This window comes from Pseudorasbora parva, chromosome 2 (assembly GCF_024679245.1).
Source record: "Pseudorasbora parva isolate DD20220531a chromosome 2, ASM2467924v1, whole genome shotgun sequence".
Classification (NCBI taxonomy): Eukaryota; Metazoa; Chordata; class Actinopteri; order Cypriniformes; family Gobionidae; genus Pseudorasbora; species Pseudorasbora parva.
In genome coordinates, this window is record NC_090173.1 from 20,079,047 (window position 1) to 20,093,410 (window position 14,364).

Here is a 14,364-nt window from a genome sequence, read left to right on the forward strand (position 1 = left end):
TTAGCCAAACAATGTATTTTGTTTTATAGTTATGTTTAAATATTATAATGTTATTTTTAAATTTCATCTAGGCTATATTGATTATGACACGTGCACAGATGTGCAATATATGTCAAAGACATCGAGTCAGAAATTATTTTGACCACTTCATTAAGTTTTGTTTTGTAGAAAGCTTTGTATAAATTGTATCTTAATTTTAATAAATGTTTCATCATTTGCCTGAATTTAATAAATAAGCTTTAATAAATAATATAGCAGACATCCCGTGACGGAGCGATCATTTGCGTTGCACATGAACTGGAGCGGTCTCATAAATAAACCGAAACTCAGCATACAGACTACTCTCTCTCTCTCTCTCTCTCTCTCTCTCTCTCTCTCTCTCTCTCTCTCTCTCTCTCTCTCTCTCTCTCTCTCTCTCTCTCTCTCTATATATATATATATATATATAGTCAAGCAGAGCAAGCTGTTCACGCGAGCTGACTACACAAGCGGTTCTGGATAAAATGCTGCGTGCTCCATCACTGCATGTGCTGTGAGTTTAATCTGTGTTTTTTCACTAATCCTACACCAGAACCTCCTGTAAATGGCCTGAAAGTCCGAACTATACAGAAATTGCTTTCACACAAGAAACGAACCGAACCTTTGTTCTGTTTGGTCCGGGCCGAGACTCCCTCTCACTCTTCACACCTGTAATTTTGGTTCATTCCAAACTGAAAAGTCCGAAAATCTGGACCAAACAAGGTAGGTGTGAAAGCAACCTGAGACTCATGTCATGCCATATCTTTTACCGCAAGCATGCATCGTCGTCAGCATGAGATCGGTTTATGAATTTGGCTTTTATAGAGACGGCGATTAATCTTCCCAATGTGATTATCGGCCAATAGCGTTCAATAGCCGATCAATTGGTGCACCCCTAATTGGAACACATGAATTCAATGATTTGGATGGGTGTCCCAATACTTTTGGCAATATAGTGTATGTCAGTGTCATTGTTTTGTCTTAATATGTACATCAGTAATTGAACTAAGGCCTAATCCTGTCTTAATCTAAGCTATGTCTGTGAAACCAGACCTATATGTTTGAGCATGTTTGGTAATAGTCTCTATTGTGTCTATAAATAATATCTTATTGGATTCTAGTGAGGAAATTATTACCTTTTGCAGCAGTCAGGATGTCTTGGTAGATCTTTTGTAATCTTGTTTTGTACTGGTTATCGTCAGAAGCTCCATCTTCTGTTCGCTGCTCTAGGATGGTGACAACATGCTGGAAGTGCAGCTCCAGATCTTCACCTAAATGCTGAAATGAACTAAATACTTAGGGCCAGATTTACTGAACATGGCAAATTAGCGTGGGGGGTAAATAAAGGCACACACACCAGTAAATTGACAAGTGCAAACCTTAGTAAATCATCTTGAGTGAAGTATTTAAATACTCTCCTTCCATAAATTTAGCATTTTATCCTACAAATACAAATGCAGTAAGGAAAAAAATACTTATTTTCACTGTGTCTTTAGTAAATCCTGAATAGTTTTTTAACAACTGTTAGTAAATCTGACCCTAAGATTTTCTTTAGAGCAGGAGTGTGCCATTGCTTTAGATGCCATGGGCCCCCAAATATGAGCATTCTCCTGTGAGGGACCCCCATCGTAAAATGTATCTATTTTTTATAAAATGTTTTAATATAAATCTTTTTTTTGTTTTAAGTTTTAAAAAGTTACATTATTATATATTTAATATTATCAACAATATATACTGTTAAATGCCAAACTTCAAACAAATTTGTATTTATTTATATTTTCAAACACTTTATTAATTCATTTTAATCTAATTCAATTAAATATAATAATAATTTAATAGATTAATAACCCCTGCTTTAGAGTGTTGACCCCCCTCCCCCCCAGCAAAGACTTTATGTTCAACTTAGACGATTAAAAGGATTAAATCTGATTATATTTACCAAAAAACACCCATCCCGTTTGAGATGGTGCTTAAGGTATTTTTTCTATAGTTTCTCCAAACATATAATTTAATATTTTTATATGCCGCAGTTCAAAAGTTTAGACTAGACGAAAGTGTTTTTAACGAAACTTATCATATTCAAGCATTTCATTGATCAAAAGTGACAGTTTAATATTGTTACAAACAAACCTATTTAAAATATATGTTGTTATTTTGAACATTATATTCATCAAAGAATCCTGAAAAAAAAGTATCATGGTTTTTTACACCTGTTTTCAACTTTGATAATTATAAATTGTACTTGAGAACCGATCCTCATATCAGAATGATTTCTGAGAGATCGTGTGAAACTGAAGTAATTGTGCAGAAAATTGTTTTACGGGTATATTTCTGATGAAATAAATGCAACCATGCTTACAGACTGCAACAGTACAGTATATATAAATGTAATAATTTGAAATCCCATGGCATGTGTTGTGAACATAGTGATGTTTTTAATCGTGCACAAACCTCTAGAGCATGCGCGAGCGGGTCAGTGTGGCACTGCTCTCCTAGTCCAGCCATCATGGTGTGCAGTAAAACCCTGCGTTTGTAGATCGATGGGTCTCCACCAGGGTCCGCAGACTCCACGTCAGCCTTGAGTGCATTCAGCAGAGACAGAGGAAACACAGCGGGATCTACGAACACAAACACCCTGATGAAAGAAACACACAAGTTCAAATAAAAACAATCATGAACATGCACTTCAAATTCTCTATTTATTTATTCTCTCTATATAAAAGGCACTGTACTCTCTTAGAAGAAAAGATTCTATCGGCGCTACGTATTTGGAACCCCTAAAAGGTTCTATATATAACCCCTTTTAAGTGCCAAAAGGGTTCTTTCTTGTCATTATAGAACCTTTTTAGCATAAAAGCTTCTTTAGAGTTGACTCTAAATGCTATTTTTTTTAACCTTTCAGCATAAAAAGTTATTTGGAGTTGAACTCCAAAAGAACCTTTTATGCTAAAAAGGTTATATAATGACAAGAAAGAACCCTTTTGGCACTTTAAAAATGGTTCTATATAGAAACTTTTAGGGGTTCCAAATACGTAGCGTTGATAGAAACTTTTAAGGTTCTATATAGAACCTTTTCTTCTAAGAGTGTACCCTATGGCGGTTCTAAAAAAAGGAAATCATACTAAAAATGAGGTGACATTTCTGAGAATGTTACTGAAAACATTCTGATAAAATCGCAAATGAGTCACTATGGTTAGACTTACTGACCAATGTAGGCAGATTTAAATCTGCAGCTATTCATCAGGGTTACATTCAAAGTTAAATGAACAGCATTTATTTGAAATAAAAGGTGGAAAACAATATCTTCCCTCTCACTTTTGATCAATTTAATGCATCCTTGCTGAATAAAGGTATTATATAATTTAAAGAGAAAATCTTACTGACCCCGGACGTTATACTTACTTCTCATGAAGCGAATGAAGATCATTGCGTAGGCTGTGTTCAGCAATGACTCTCCTCTGATACAGTATTCCTGGAACAGATTGAATACAGTATAGCTTGAAAACTACTACAGAATGGGACTAACACAGAAAGAAATACGAAAAATATGAAGTAGCTAATAACAGAAAGAGTCCATGTTATCTTTGGTACATCATTTGAACGCTGTAAATATGATTTAGAGATGAATTGTATCCGAACCTGCCATCTTCTTGCACAAGTTACAAGTGTACCACAATACTCATGCAAACCAAATGGGGTTTAATGAGTGTAGGTTACTAAAACGGTACCAGAAATGAAACTGAAAAATGCTCCAAAACTAACAATTAGTCCGAAACATGGACAACATCTTGTCCAATATCAATTCTTTATATTTCAAAGCCAATAACCGATATATTGGCCGATAAATCGATATCCAAATAATTTTTGAGAGCCTCATTACAAAAAAAGTCTCACCATTAAAAGCCATGTCCCAAGCAAACAATTATATTTTTCACATTATAATTTTATGTGTTCTATGACAGACTTGTGCTGTCACTTAACTGCATTTTTTTCCTTTTTCAAAGTGATTTCAATCACATTTCAAGCGATTTAAAACCATCATGGCGAACAGCATGCATCTTAAAGCTACACTGTGTGATATTTTCCCCCATCTAGCGGTGTAAAGGTGCATCCAGTGAATATTAGTTTCAGTTCCTCTCAATTCTGATTTCGTTTTAACTCCTACGGTGGCCGATTTAGTCCAAGATGAACATGGCTTCCAGTTCGACCTCGTTCATGACTGCCATCGAGTGTTAAAATGCGAAAAGCGAAGCTTGAATTTACAGGTATGTCCCTCTTTGGCTAATGCACTTTCAAGATGGAGGGCCAACATGGCGACCGGCATTCGAACCCCTCACCCGTATGTATTTTCAATGGCATATTATAAACTTATGAAAATACTTATTTTTGAAAGAACTAAGTGTTTTTGGCTAAGAATAAACTAAAAAAGTTACACAGTGTAGCTTTATGTGTCTCAGGTGAAGAAAATAATCCATTATTTAATTTATCAGCCAAATTTGCTTACCGGCCCAATAACGATAACATGACATTATATCAGCCGATACTGATATGGAATATATATTGCGCACCCTTAAGATTAACATTATTGCTTTATTGTAACTGTATTTATTACCTGGTGCAGTTTGTTCCATTTTCATCTGTCTTGCATAGTTGAGTGCAATTGCACAGTAAGGCACAGGTAATGTAACTAAATTTTTCAGGCAAATGTACATCCTTCGATAGAGGTCTTCTGGAATAAATACAGACTGAAATAAAGCAGAGAACCTGATGAGCAACGTGCATCACACATGGCTGAAAAACAAACCAATCGTGTTGATTTCCAGTTAAGAAACAAGGAACTGTTCCTACAATAACAAATCTGCCAGGAACCTGCCCGCAGATGTATTCCACACCGCTGACTGGAAACAATAACATAACAAACAAATCGTTCACAGACGCTGCCGTGAAAATGAAGCTAGAAATCTGACCTGTAGGACTGCGTAGGAAAGCGTGTGAAGTAAAGGGATGATGCGAATCTTGGAATCAATTCTCCCCGCCTGCAATAAATCATAAAAAAGGGGAGAAATAATCAGCTCGTCATTCACGACTGCAACTCTCGCTTTGATTGTGAAATCTTTGCATGTTCCGGACCTCGGTTCCGGACCTGCGTGTCAAATCAACCAAATTTCGGAAACTTCCCAGGCTCATATTTTTTTCTTTCTGTAGGCTACAAAGACAAACATAAATAGCAATGAAAGCCAAAATATCAAATGTCACAGATGTATATTGACTGAGTAATCCACTTTTTGTAGCGGGTCGAAATGCCAATTTTCACCTGAGATTTGAAGCCAACTTACAGGGGTGTAAAAATGACTTGAGAAAGATGTCAGAATCATTATTTTATTTGTTTCACAGAGATTGGTAGATCTTTAGTTAAATCTGTTGAATTTAGCATTTGTAGTTTCATTATATGCAAACGGTGACTGCTCAAAAATGGGAAAAAAGCACTTGCATGCCATCAACTTGGGAACTATTAAAGATATCTTAATAATATCCATTTATATTCTGGTCCTTAACAAACTTTCCTCTAGGTATCCTCATTTTATTTTCCGTTGGTTCAATCCCAGAGATATTGAGATCTTATGTGGCTCTGTGCGTAAATAGTGCTCATTTTAAGTATTCAAAAATCAAATGTTGTTCACTTTTCATACAGCTGATGCTTTTTTCCTTTGAAAAGGAATATCCGAAGAATAAATAAAGTTGAAACTAGAAATATATTTTATGTTTTTCTATCACCTCAATTGCATAGACCATTATTTTTTCCAAAGGTGTCATGCCTGTTACTCTATTCAAGATATCTTAATATACTATTAAAATATTTAATATAGTATTCTTAATAATATAGTAATATATATAATATAGTAATAATATAGTATTCTTAATAAACTTTCCATTTGAAAGCTTCATTTTCAAGGTCCTATAGTTCAGTCCCATAGATTTGGGGATCCCAAAGCACCTCAATGTTCAGATTGTTGAATGAATTTGACTCATTATATAAATACAAATATACAAATATACAGACCTACCAATCTCTGTGTACAAATAAAATAATGATGCTGCCATCTTTTTACAGTCATTTTTACACCCCTCTAATTTGGCTCCAAATCTCAGGCGTCTACAAAATAGTTAATTACTCAGTAATAATTATAAAAATGATATATAATAATTTAAAATTTAATATTTTGCCTTTCATCACTATTTATGTCCGTCTTTCTACAAAAACAATAAAAAAATTTTTTTTAGCCATGCAGGGACCTCTGGTTGAGTTGACACAGAATGATCCAGCTTTGTAACTACAACAGTTGACCTTTGCCATCTGAAACTTTACAGAGAGACTGAGGCACAAACCTTTTCAAGCTCTTTTATCAGGACCCTCACCAGAGGGACGCTGATGGAGGGATTTCTGTCCACCCTGTTATGCAGAGTCCATCTCAACATGCCTAAACAAAAACAAATAAGGTCACATTGCGTAACAACACAAAATGTAAACTTAAATCATACATTATCTGATCCTTTTTTACCTTTTCAGACATGATTAGCACAAATTAAAATATTGAGCTGCAAGAAAAATCTTCAAAAATTGAGCATTTTTGGGTGAACTGTTCAAGTAACCCTCTGAAGAATGATGATGTCCACTAGGGGTTGTACAGATTAGTCAACTTTAAAGGGTTAGTTCACCTAAAAAAAAGAAATTGATGTCATTAACTCCTCACCCTAATGTCGTTCCACACCCGTAAGACCTCCGTTCATCTTCAGAACACAATTTAAGATATTTTATATTTTAGTCCGAGAGCGTATCTAAGTGTATGCACACTATACTGTCCATGTCCAGAAAGGGAATAAAAACATCATCAAAGTAGTCCATATGGGACATCAGTTAGTTCATTAGAATCTCTTGAAGCATCGAAAATACATTTTGGTCCAAAAATAACAAAAACTACGACTTTATTCAGCATTGTCTTCTCTTCCAGTTTGGTTTTTAATCCTCAAATAAAGATTCACACGGTTATGAATCAGCGTATTGATTCATGATTCGGATCGCCAGTGTCACGTGATTTCAGCAGTTTGACACGCGATCAGAATCATGAATCAATACACTGATTCATAACCGTTTGAATCTTTATTTGAGTATTAAAAACAAACCCAGAAGAGAAGACAATGCTGAATAAAGTCGTAGTTTTTGTGATTTTTGGACCAAAATGTATTTTCGATTCTTCAAGAGATTCTAATGAACTAACTGATGTCCCATATGGACTACTTTGATGATGTTTTTATTCCCTTTCTGGACATGGACAGTATAGTGTGCATACACTTGGATACGCTCTCGGACTAAAATATAAAATATCTTAACCTGTGTTCTGAAGATGAACGGAGGTCTTACGGGTGTGGAACGACATTATGGTGAGGAGTTAATGACATCAATTTCATTTTTGGGTGAACTAACCCTTTAATGCTCTGCCATGATGCTTTAAAGGGATAGTTCACCCAGAAATGAAAATTAGCCCGAGATTTACTCACCCACAAGCCACATTCTTCTTTCAGACGAATAAAATCTAAGTTATATTAAAAATGTCCTGGCTCTTCCGAGTTTTATAACGGCAGTGAATTGTTGGATCTATCCATCATATTACTGCTCCACACGGCTCAGTGGGTTAAAAAAGGCCTTCTGAAGCGAAGTGGTGCTTCTCAAGTCGCGCGTTTGTGTAAGAAAAATATCCATATTTAAAACTTTATAGACTAAAATAACCAGCTTCTGGTGGTCATCGGTAGCAAGTCGACTTACGGTGAAAGAGTAACCCCTGATGCATCACGCGCAAGCTTTGACGCCTCCCGTGGATAGGGCTGGGCAACAAACTCAAGCCACGAGAGGTGTCAAAGGTTGCGCACATCACACGCACATTACACGCACATCATACACACATTACACGCACATCATACGCACATCACAGTGCAGAAAACTGTGATTTATAAATAAAATTGCTTAGAAACCGAAAAGTTCTGAAATATACATTTCTATCAAGGTCCTCAAAGTCAAAAGTCATTTCTGTAGAAGCTTTGGAAGTCAGTGGAGGATTTTTTCTTCTGTTTGTGTTTTTGCAGAAAGCCTTTCAGGAATCACTCTTGTAGAGTCATGGGAAGTTCAAAGATTTCCCAGCAATTTTTGAACAATGATTTATAGTTTATAACAAAATGGAAGAAGACGGATGTCAAAATACTAATTTTGGCGAGTATTCACATAAAAAAAGTTGATTATGTCTTAAGTGCAAATAAACAGTTGGGAGAATATCAGATGTGTATCAGTGTATAGCATCCGTGCATTTGGCCTTAAGGTGACTGCGCTTTGCAACTTTTATATACAAGTATTTAAAGTAGTTTAAGTTAGTCGTATGCTATCATGTCAGATGGAGTATCACTGACTGGCTTAAACCATGATGGCATAATATGTATTTATACAACAATAATAAAAATGTTTTAATCCTTTTATTCCTTTTTTATTTTTGTTGACGCAAAGAAGGAAATGTACTTTTGATACTCAAGTACTTTTCAAAACAAATACTTCTGTACTTTTACTTAAGTAAAAATCAGTTTTTATAACTTTCACTTGTAATAGAACAATATTTGACCTGTAGTACTGTTACTTTTACTCAAGTAATGAAGTTGTGAACTGTGTCCACCTCTGCTGCTAGTAGTAAAACCCACAGCTTCACTATTAGTAGACACTGTCAGGTAGAATCACTTCCCACGCATAGCTCTCTCTCTCTCTCTCTCTCTCTCTCTCTCTCTCTCTCTCTCTCTCTCTCTCTCTCTCTCTCTCTCTCGCTCTCTCTCTCTCTCTCTCTCTCTCTCTCTCTCTCTCTCTCTCTCTCTCTCTCTCTCTCTCTCTCCTCTCTCTCTCTCTCTCTCTAATGCACTCATATAAATGTAATCTTTATTGTGCTACTTTATCTGTATCTGATTTAGAACAAGCAGAAATCTGTGAGAAATGTAACGACCCAAAACCAAAAGAACTGATAAACATAAGCTGTTTATGTAGGAGCATACGCCATAGCTGTGTGCAAGAAAACCCGCGTGTGAGTATCAGCTCGATTTTGGTCCAGGCTTATTTGCTAGTCTACGTCGACTGATTTTCATCACATAAAATGTAGACTTCGAAAATGTCCACTGAAAAAAGCCATCATAGGCAATTACCTTTGACCCTTTCCCATAATTCTATGTGTCTGTCCTGGTTATATTTTATTGTGAATTGTATATATCACAACATTCTCAGCAATATTTGGAATGTTAAAACAGTTTTGGTTATTTTTGGAATTATTATATTGTTTTGAAGTAAGGACAAGGACAAGGACAAGGAACTGTATATTTTGGGTTATTCAGGGTTAAACACGTGATATCTCAAGGCTATATGACACATTTAAGAGAATTAACATGTAGAAATTTGTATTACCTTTTAGTTTAGACTGTTAGAACAAAGTAGGTATACCTTTATTGCAGGCTGATCCAGCTTGAGGTTCACAGTCCAGTTCTCTGAGGATCGAATGGACATTGTGGTAGAGACTGGACTCCACGACTGAGGACACGCCACCGACTGCAAAACAGGTCACATGTCCGCATGAAATATATAATATATATTATAATAATAATATTATGCTTAAAAACTTCAGTCTTCAGTTAGCAGATTTTGACTTGTAAGAAGTGTAAATATACACATTCAAACAATACTGTATAGTAATGTACTACAGTAATATATGGTACTATAGTATACTCCCATTGCATACATACTACTAAATACATATTATACTATGGTAAACTAATTTAAAAAAAATCATTATGCAGGAAATTGCAAGCAAGTGTTGTGAAAGTGTTTTTAGTACATGTTTCTTCCATGGTGGGGTTCACAGCTCAGATAATATCCATGACATTGAGGATTTAGTTGGAAAGGTTCTTCATGTCTGCAAGCACAAAATATAGAAAAAAATAAAGCACACACAATATACACACTAAATATGGGTCAATAATAAGACATGCATATTTTTGTGCATTATCCTTCTTTTAAAATGATTTGATAAATTCATGATATCACTTTATTCTATAAAACCTATTTAGTTTCAATTAATTTTTAGTTCATTTAAATAATACATATTTTTATTTATTTTATGTTTTGTTTTCTTAAACCCCCAAATGTTAGGTGGAGCAACTGTACAAACAAATGAACAGACTAAGAAAACTATTTAAAGGTGTCATGAATTGGCTTTTTAATTTTTTTATACTGTTATCTGAGGTCAACTAATGACATGTGCTTGGTTTTTACATTTATACGTGTGGGAGAGTGTGGGAAAACGGCAGCCAGAATGATTCTCTTACAGGGCTCGCAAAATGGCTTTATCAAACAAACAATGATTTATCTTTCATCCAACCGTGATTGATTGGAATGTTATTTTTTATTACTTGGCCTGCCGATCGATGCATATTACCGGAGGAAGGAATGCTATTTCACTATATAAGTCCGTCGGCAGCCCTGGCCCATACATTTACGAGTCTGATCAGGGATCACGAAACGTGGTACAACACCACAAATAAAGGATTCTCCAGCCTGTGACAGCGTGCTAAGGTATGTTCTGTTAGACCAGTAATTCTTAAAGTGTGGTCCGCGGACCACTGGTGGTCTGCCATCGAACCCTAGTGGTCCGGAAAAAGATGACCTAAACTAGGCAAGTGTTTATAAAGCCCACTCTTATAGGCAAGGCAAGGCAAGGCAAGGCAAGGCAAGGCAAAGTTTATTTGTATAGCACATTTCATACCCAATGGCAATTCAAAGTGCTTTACATAGAAATTATTTAAAACAGCGGTAACAAATGCATGAGAAAAAAAGAGTACCATATGGACGAATACAAATTTAAAACAAGCATAGTTAAAAACAGTTGTAAAGACAATAATAAGAATAAAAAAATAAGAGATAAGATAGGGTGCAATCAGTCGGACATACAGTGCTCAGAGCTCATTCAGTAAATGCGCAGATAAACAGATGTGTTTATAAAGCAGCACAACACGTCTCATTGATATTCACGTTACGTTTTAGACGGAAATCTCAAAATCTAAAATCCACAGATCTATTAGTTTTGTAATGTACTAGTTTTTGTTTCATATGTAAAATTCCAGTAATTTCAGTGATATTGGACATTAAGGGGAACATTCTTTTCAGCATTTTATTGTTACCATAGTTACAACCACAGACTTCCTACACCCACCTCATTAATTTAAAACTAATGGCTCTTTGGAATGGCATTAAGTGGGACCTAGGCTGTTACAGTATGTTTAATTGCATTTTTTTCCCACATGTGCAGTTTGTTGTTCATATTAAGCTGCAACTCATTTCACATTTACTTTTTCAAATTAAATAAAAATGTATATAATAATTTCTGATCATATCATTGCATTTGTGTTTGAATAATTAGTTTTTGACTTGAAACAGTTGCATATTAAACTTAAATTTAGTAATCCTATTTAGTAATCCTAATCCTATTTTGTTGATTAGAGTGTTAGAGTGGGATTCTATAGGTGGTCCTCAGAAAAAAATTGGAAGATAAAGTGGTCCTTGGGCTGAAAAAGTTTGAGAAACACTGGTGTTAGACATATAGCCTACACATATCTGTAATAATGCAATCCTAACACATATAGAATAACCACGCCATTGTTAACATACTAAGCTGTTTGAAATGGCCAGTGGGACATTATCTTTGTGAGGGAACGCAAAAGATTTGTAAAAAAAAACCCGTCTTGAATATTTTTCCACCACCACGTCCCGTTAAGGGCTTCGTACAAACAAGCTCTTCTGATTGGTGGAAATTCTCTGCTCTCTGATGAGGGCCTGCCCCTGCCTCACAGATGCACAAACCACTTTTGCTCCACATTTTACATATGGCGCAAAAGTGAGAATTTGGCGCACAGAATTTTTTATTTAAAGGCGAAAAAACTGCGTTTAAGACTCGTATCAGCAGATTCAAGCAGTTGTTGTCACATGCCTGTCCTGTCTTGTGTGCACATGTGGGTTTTGTCATGTCTTGCATGTGCTCCTGTCATTGTCTGATCCCTCCCCCTTGTTATCTGATTAGTGTTGATTTCTCCCACCTGTTCCCTCTTGATTTCTTCCCTTTATAAGCTCCTTGTGTTTGTCAGTCTGGGTTGGATCCTTGTGTATATGTCTCGTCATCGTCTCCCGGTTCCCTGTGTGGTATGTCTTCAGTTCATGGTTTTTGATTATGTATTTTGCCCCCTTGTGGGTTTTGTTTTCTGTTTATGTTTATTTTTGTAAATAAATTATCACTTCTTCCTGCACTTGAGTCCTCGCACCTTTTCCTTTGTGTGTAACGTGACAGAAGGATCCAACCATACTATGAGGACTCAGCAGAGAAGTTCTCCCTCGGTGCCAGTTCCGGGGGTCCCGAGTCCGGGAATCCCGAGTCCAGACATGGCCTGGAGGGCCGTAATGGGAGGGTTTGTGGTGGCAGTCCTGCATGCTTGGGAAAAGCACAGGGTGTCATCCACCACTCCGGTGGTCCCAGTTCCGGTGGATCGTGCGCCGGTGGTCCCTGTGCCGGTGGATCATGTTCCGGTGGTCCCTGTGCCGGTGGATCGTGCTCCGGTGGTCCCTGTGCCGGTGGATCGTGCTCCGGTGGTCCCTGTGCCGGTGGATCGTGTTCCGGTGGTCCCTGTGCCGGTGGATCGTGTTCCGGTGGTCCCTGTGCCGGTGGATCGTGTTCCGGTGGTCCCTGTGCCGGTGGATCGTGTTCCGGTGGTCCCTGTGCCGGTGGATCGTGTTCCGGTGGTCCCTGTGCCGGTGGATCGTGTTCCGGTGGTCCCTGTGCCGGTGGATCGTGTTCCGGTGGTCCCTGTGCCGGTGGACTCCGTTCCGGTGGTCCCGAGTCCGGAAACGGCCTGGAGGGCTGTGATGGGATGCTTTGTGGTGGCAGTCCTGCATGCGTGGAAGGAGCACAGGGCTTTATCCGAAGCCCCGGAGGCAGTTCCGGTGGTCCCAGTTCCGGTGGATCGTGTGCCGGTGGTCTCAGTTCCGGTGGATCGTGTTCCGGTGGTCCCTGTGCCGGTGGATCGTGTTCCGGTGGTCCCAGTTCCGGCAGATCATGTTCCGGTGGTCCCAATGCCAGCAGATCGTATTCCGGTGGTCCCAGTGCCGGTGGATACTGCTGGACTGGAGAAGTTTCCCCAACGCCCTGCCTGCGCCGCTGAGGCGCCCTGCTCTCCCTGTGCCCCTGAGGCGCCCTGCTCTCCCTGCGCCCCTGAGGCGCCCAGCTCTCCCTGCGCCCCTGAGCAGTCCTGCTCTCCGTGCGCCGCTGAGGCGTCCTGCTCTCCGTGCGCCGCTGAGGCGTCCTGCTCTCCGTGCGCCGCTGAGGCGTCCTGCTCTCCGTGCGCCCCTGAGGCGTCCTGCTCTCCGTGCGCCGCTGAGGCGTCCTGCTCTCCGTTCGCCGCTGAGGCGTCCTGCTCTCCTTGCGCCCCTGAGGCGTCCTGCTCTCCGTGCGCCGCTGAGGCGTCCTGCTCTCCGTGCGCCGCTGAGGCGTCCTGCTCTCCGTGCGCCGCTGAGGCGTCCTGCTCTCCGTGCGCCGCTGAGGCGTCCTGCTCTCCGTGCGCCGCTGAGGCGTCCTGCTCTCCGTGCGCCGCTGAGGCGTCCTGCTCTCCGTGCGCCGCTGAGGCGTCCTGCTCTCCGTGCGCCGCTGAGGCGTCCAGCTCTCCGTGCGCCGCTGAGGCGTCCTGCTCTCCGTGCGCCGCTGAGGCGTCCTGCTCTCCCTGCGCCGCTGAGGCGTCCTGCTCTCCGTGCGCCGCTGAGGCGTCCTGCTCTCCGTGCGCCGCTGAGGCGTCCTGCTCTCCGTGCGCCGCTGAGGCGTCCTGCTCTCCGTGCGCCGCTGAGGCGTCCTGCTCTCCGTGCGCCGCTGAGGCGTCCTGCTCTCCGTGCGCCGCTGAGGCGTCCTGCTCTCCGTGCGCCGCTGAGGCGTCCTGCTCTCCGTGCGCCGCTGAGGCGTCCTGCTCTCCGTGCGCCGCTGAGGCGTCCTGCTCTCCGTGCGCCGCTGAGGCGTCCTGCTCTCCGTGCGCCGCTGAGGCGTCCTGCTCTCCGTGCGCCGCTGAGGCGTCCTGCTCTCCGTGCGCCGCTGAGGCGTCCTGCTCTCCGTGCGCCGCTGAGGCGTCCTGCTCTCCGTGCGCCGCTGAGGCGTCCTGCTCTCCGTGCGCCGCTGAGGCGTCCTGCTCTCCGTGCGCCGCTGAGGCGTCCTGCTCTCCGTGCGCCGCTGAGGCGTCCTGCTC

The 14,364-nt window shown here is 40.2% G+C and overlaps 1 protein-coding gene across 6 annotated transcripts in view; it reads right to left on the reverse strand.

Annotated features, from left to right (window-relative positions):
- Nucleotides 1-14,364, reverse strand: part of pik3r6b (phosphoinositide-3-kinase, regulatory subunit 6b) — a 33,587-nt gene that overhangs the window by 7,183 nt on the left and 12,040 nt on the right. For 5 of the 6 annotated variants that reach the window (XM_067428828.1, XM_067428829.1, XM_067428825.1 and 2 more), the window contains 8 exons: nucleotides 9,930-10,007; nucleotides 9,539-9,643; nucleotides 6,406-6,497; nucleotides 4,986-5,054; nucleotides 4,631-4,763; nucleotides 3,421-3,490; nucleotides 2,470-2,653; nucleotides 1,155-1,296 (listed from right to left, as the gene is read on the reverse strand). In XM_067428828.1, coding sequence (XP_067284929.1) covers nucleotides 1,155-1,296; nucleotides 2,470-2,653; nucleotides 3,421-3,490; nucleotides 4,631-4,763; nucleotides 4,986-5,054; nucleotides 6,406-6,497; nucleotides 9,539-9,643; nucleotides 9,930-9,942 — 808 coding nt within the window. In that variant the 5' untranslated portion in view covers nucleotides 9,943-10,007. Of the gene's footprint in view, nucleotides 1-1,154; nucleotides 1,297-2,469; nucleotides 2,654-3,420; nucleotides 3,491-4,630; nucleotides 4,764-4,985; nucleotides 5,055-6,405; nucleotides 6,498-9,538; nucleotides 9,644-9,929; nucleotides 10,008-14,364 lie in introns of those variants that run through there. The other variant, XM_067428830.1, reaches the window with a different exon arrangement.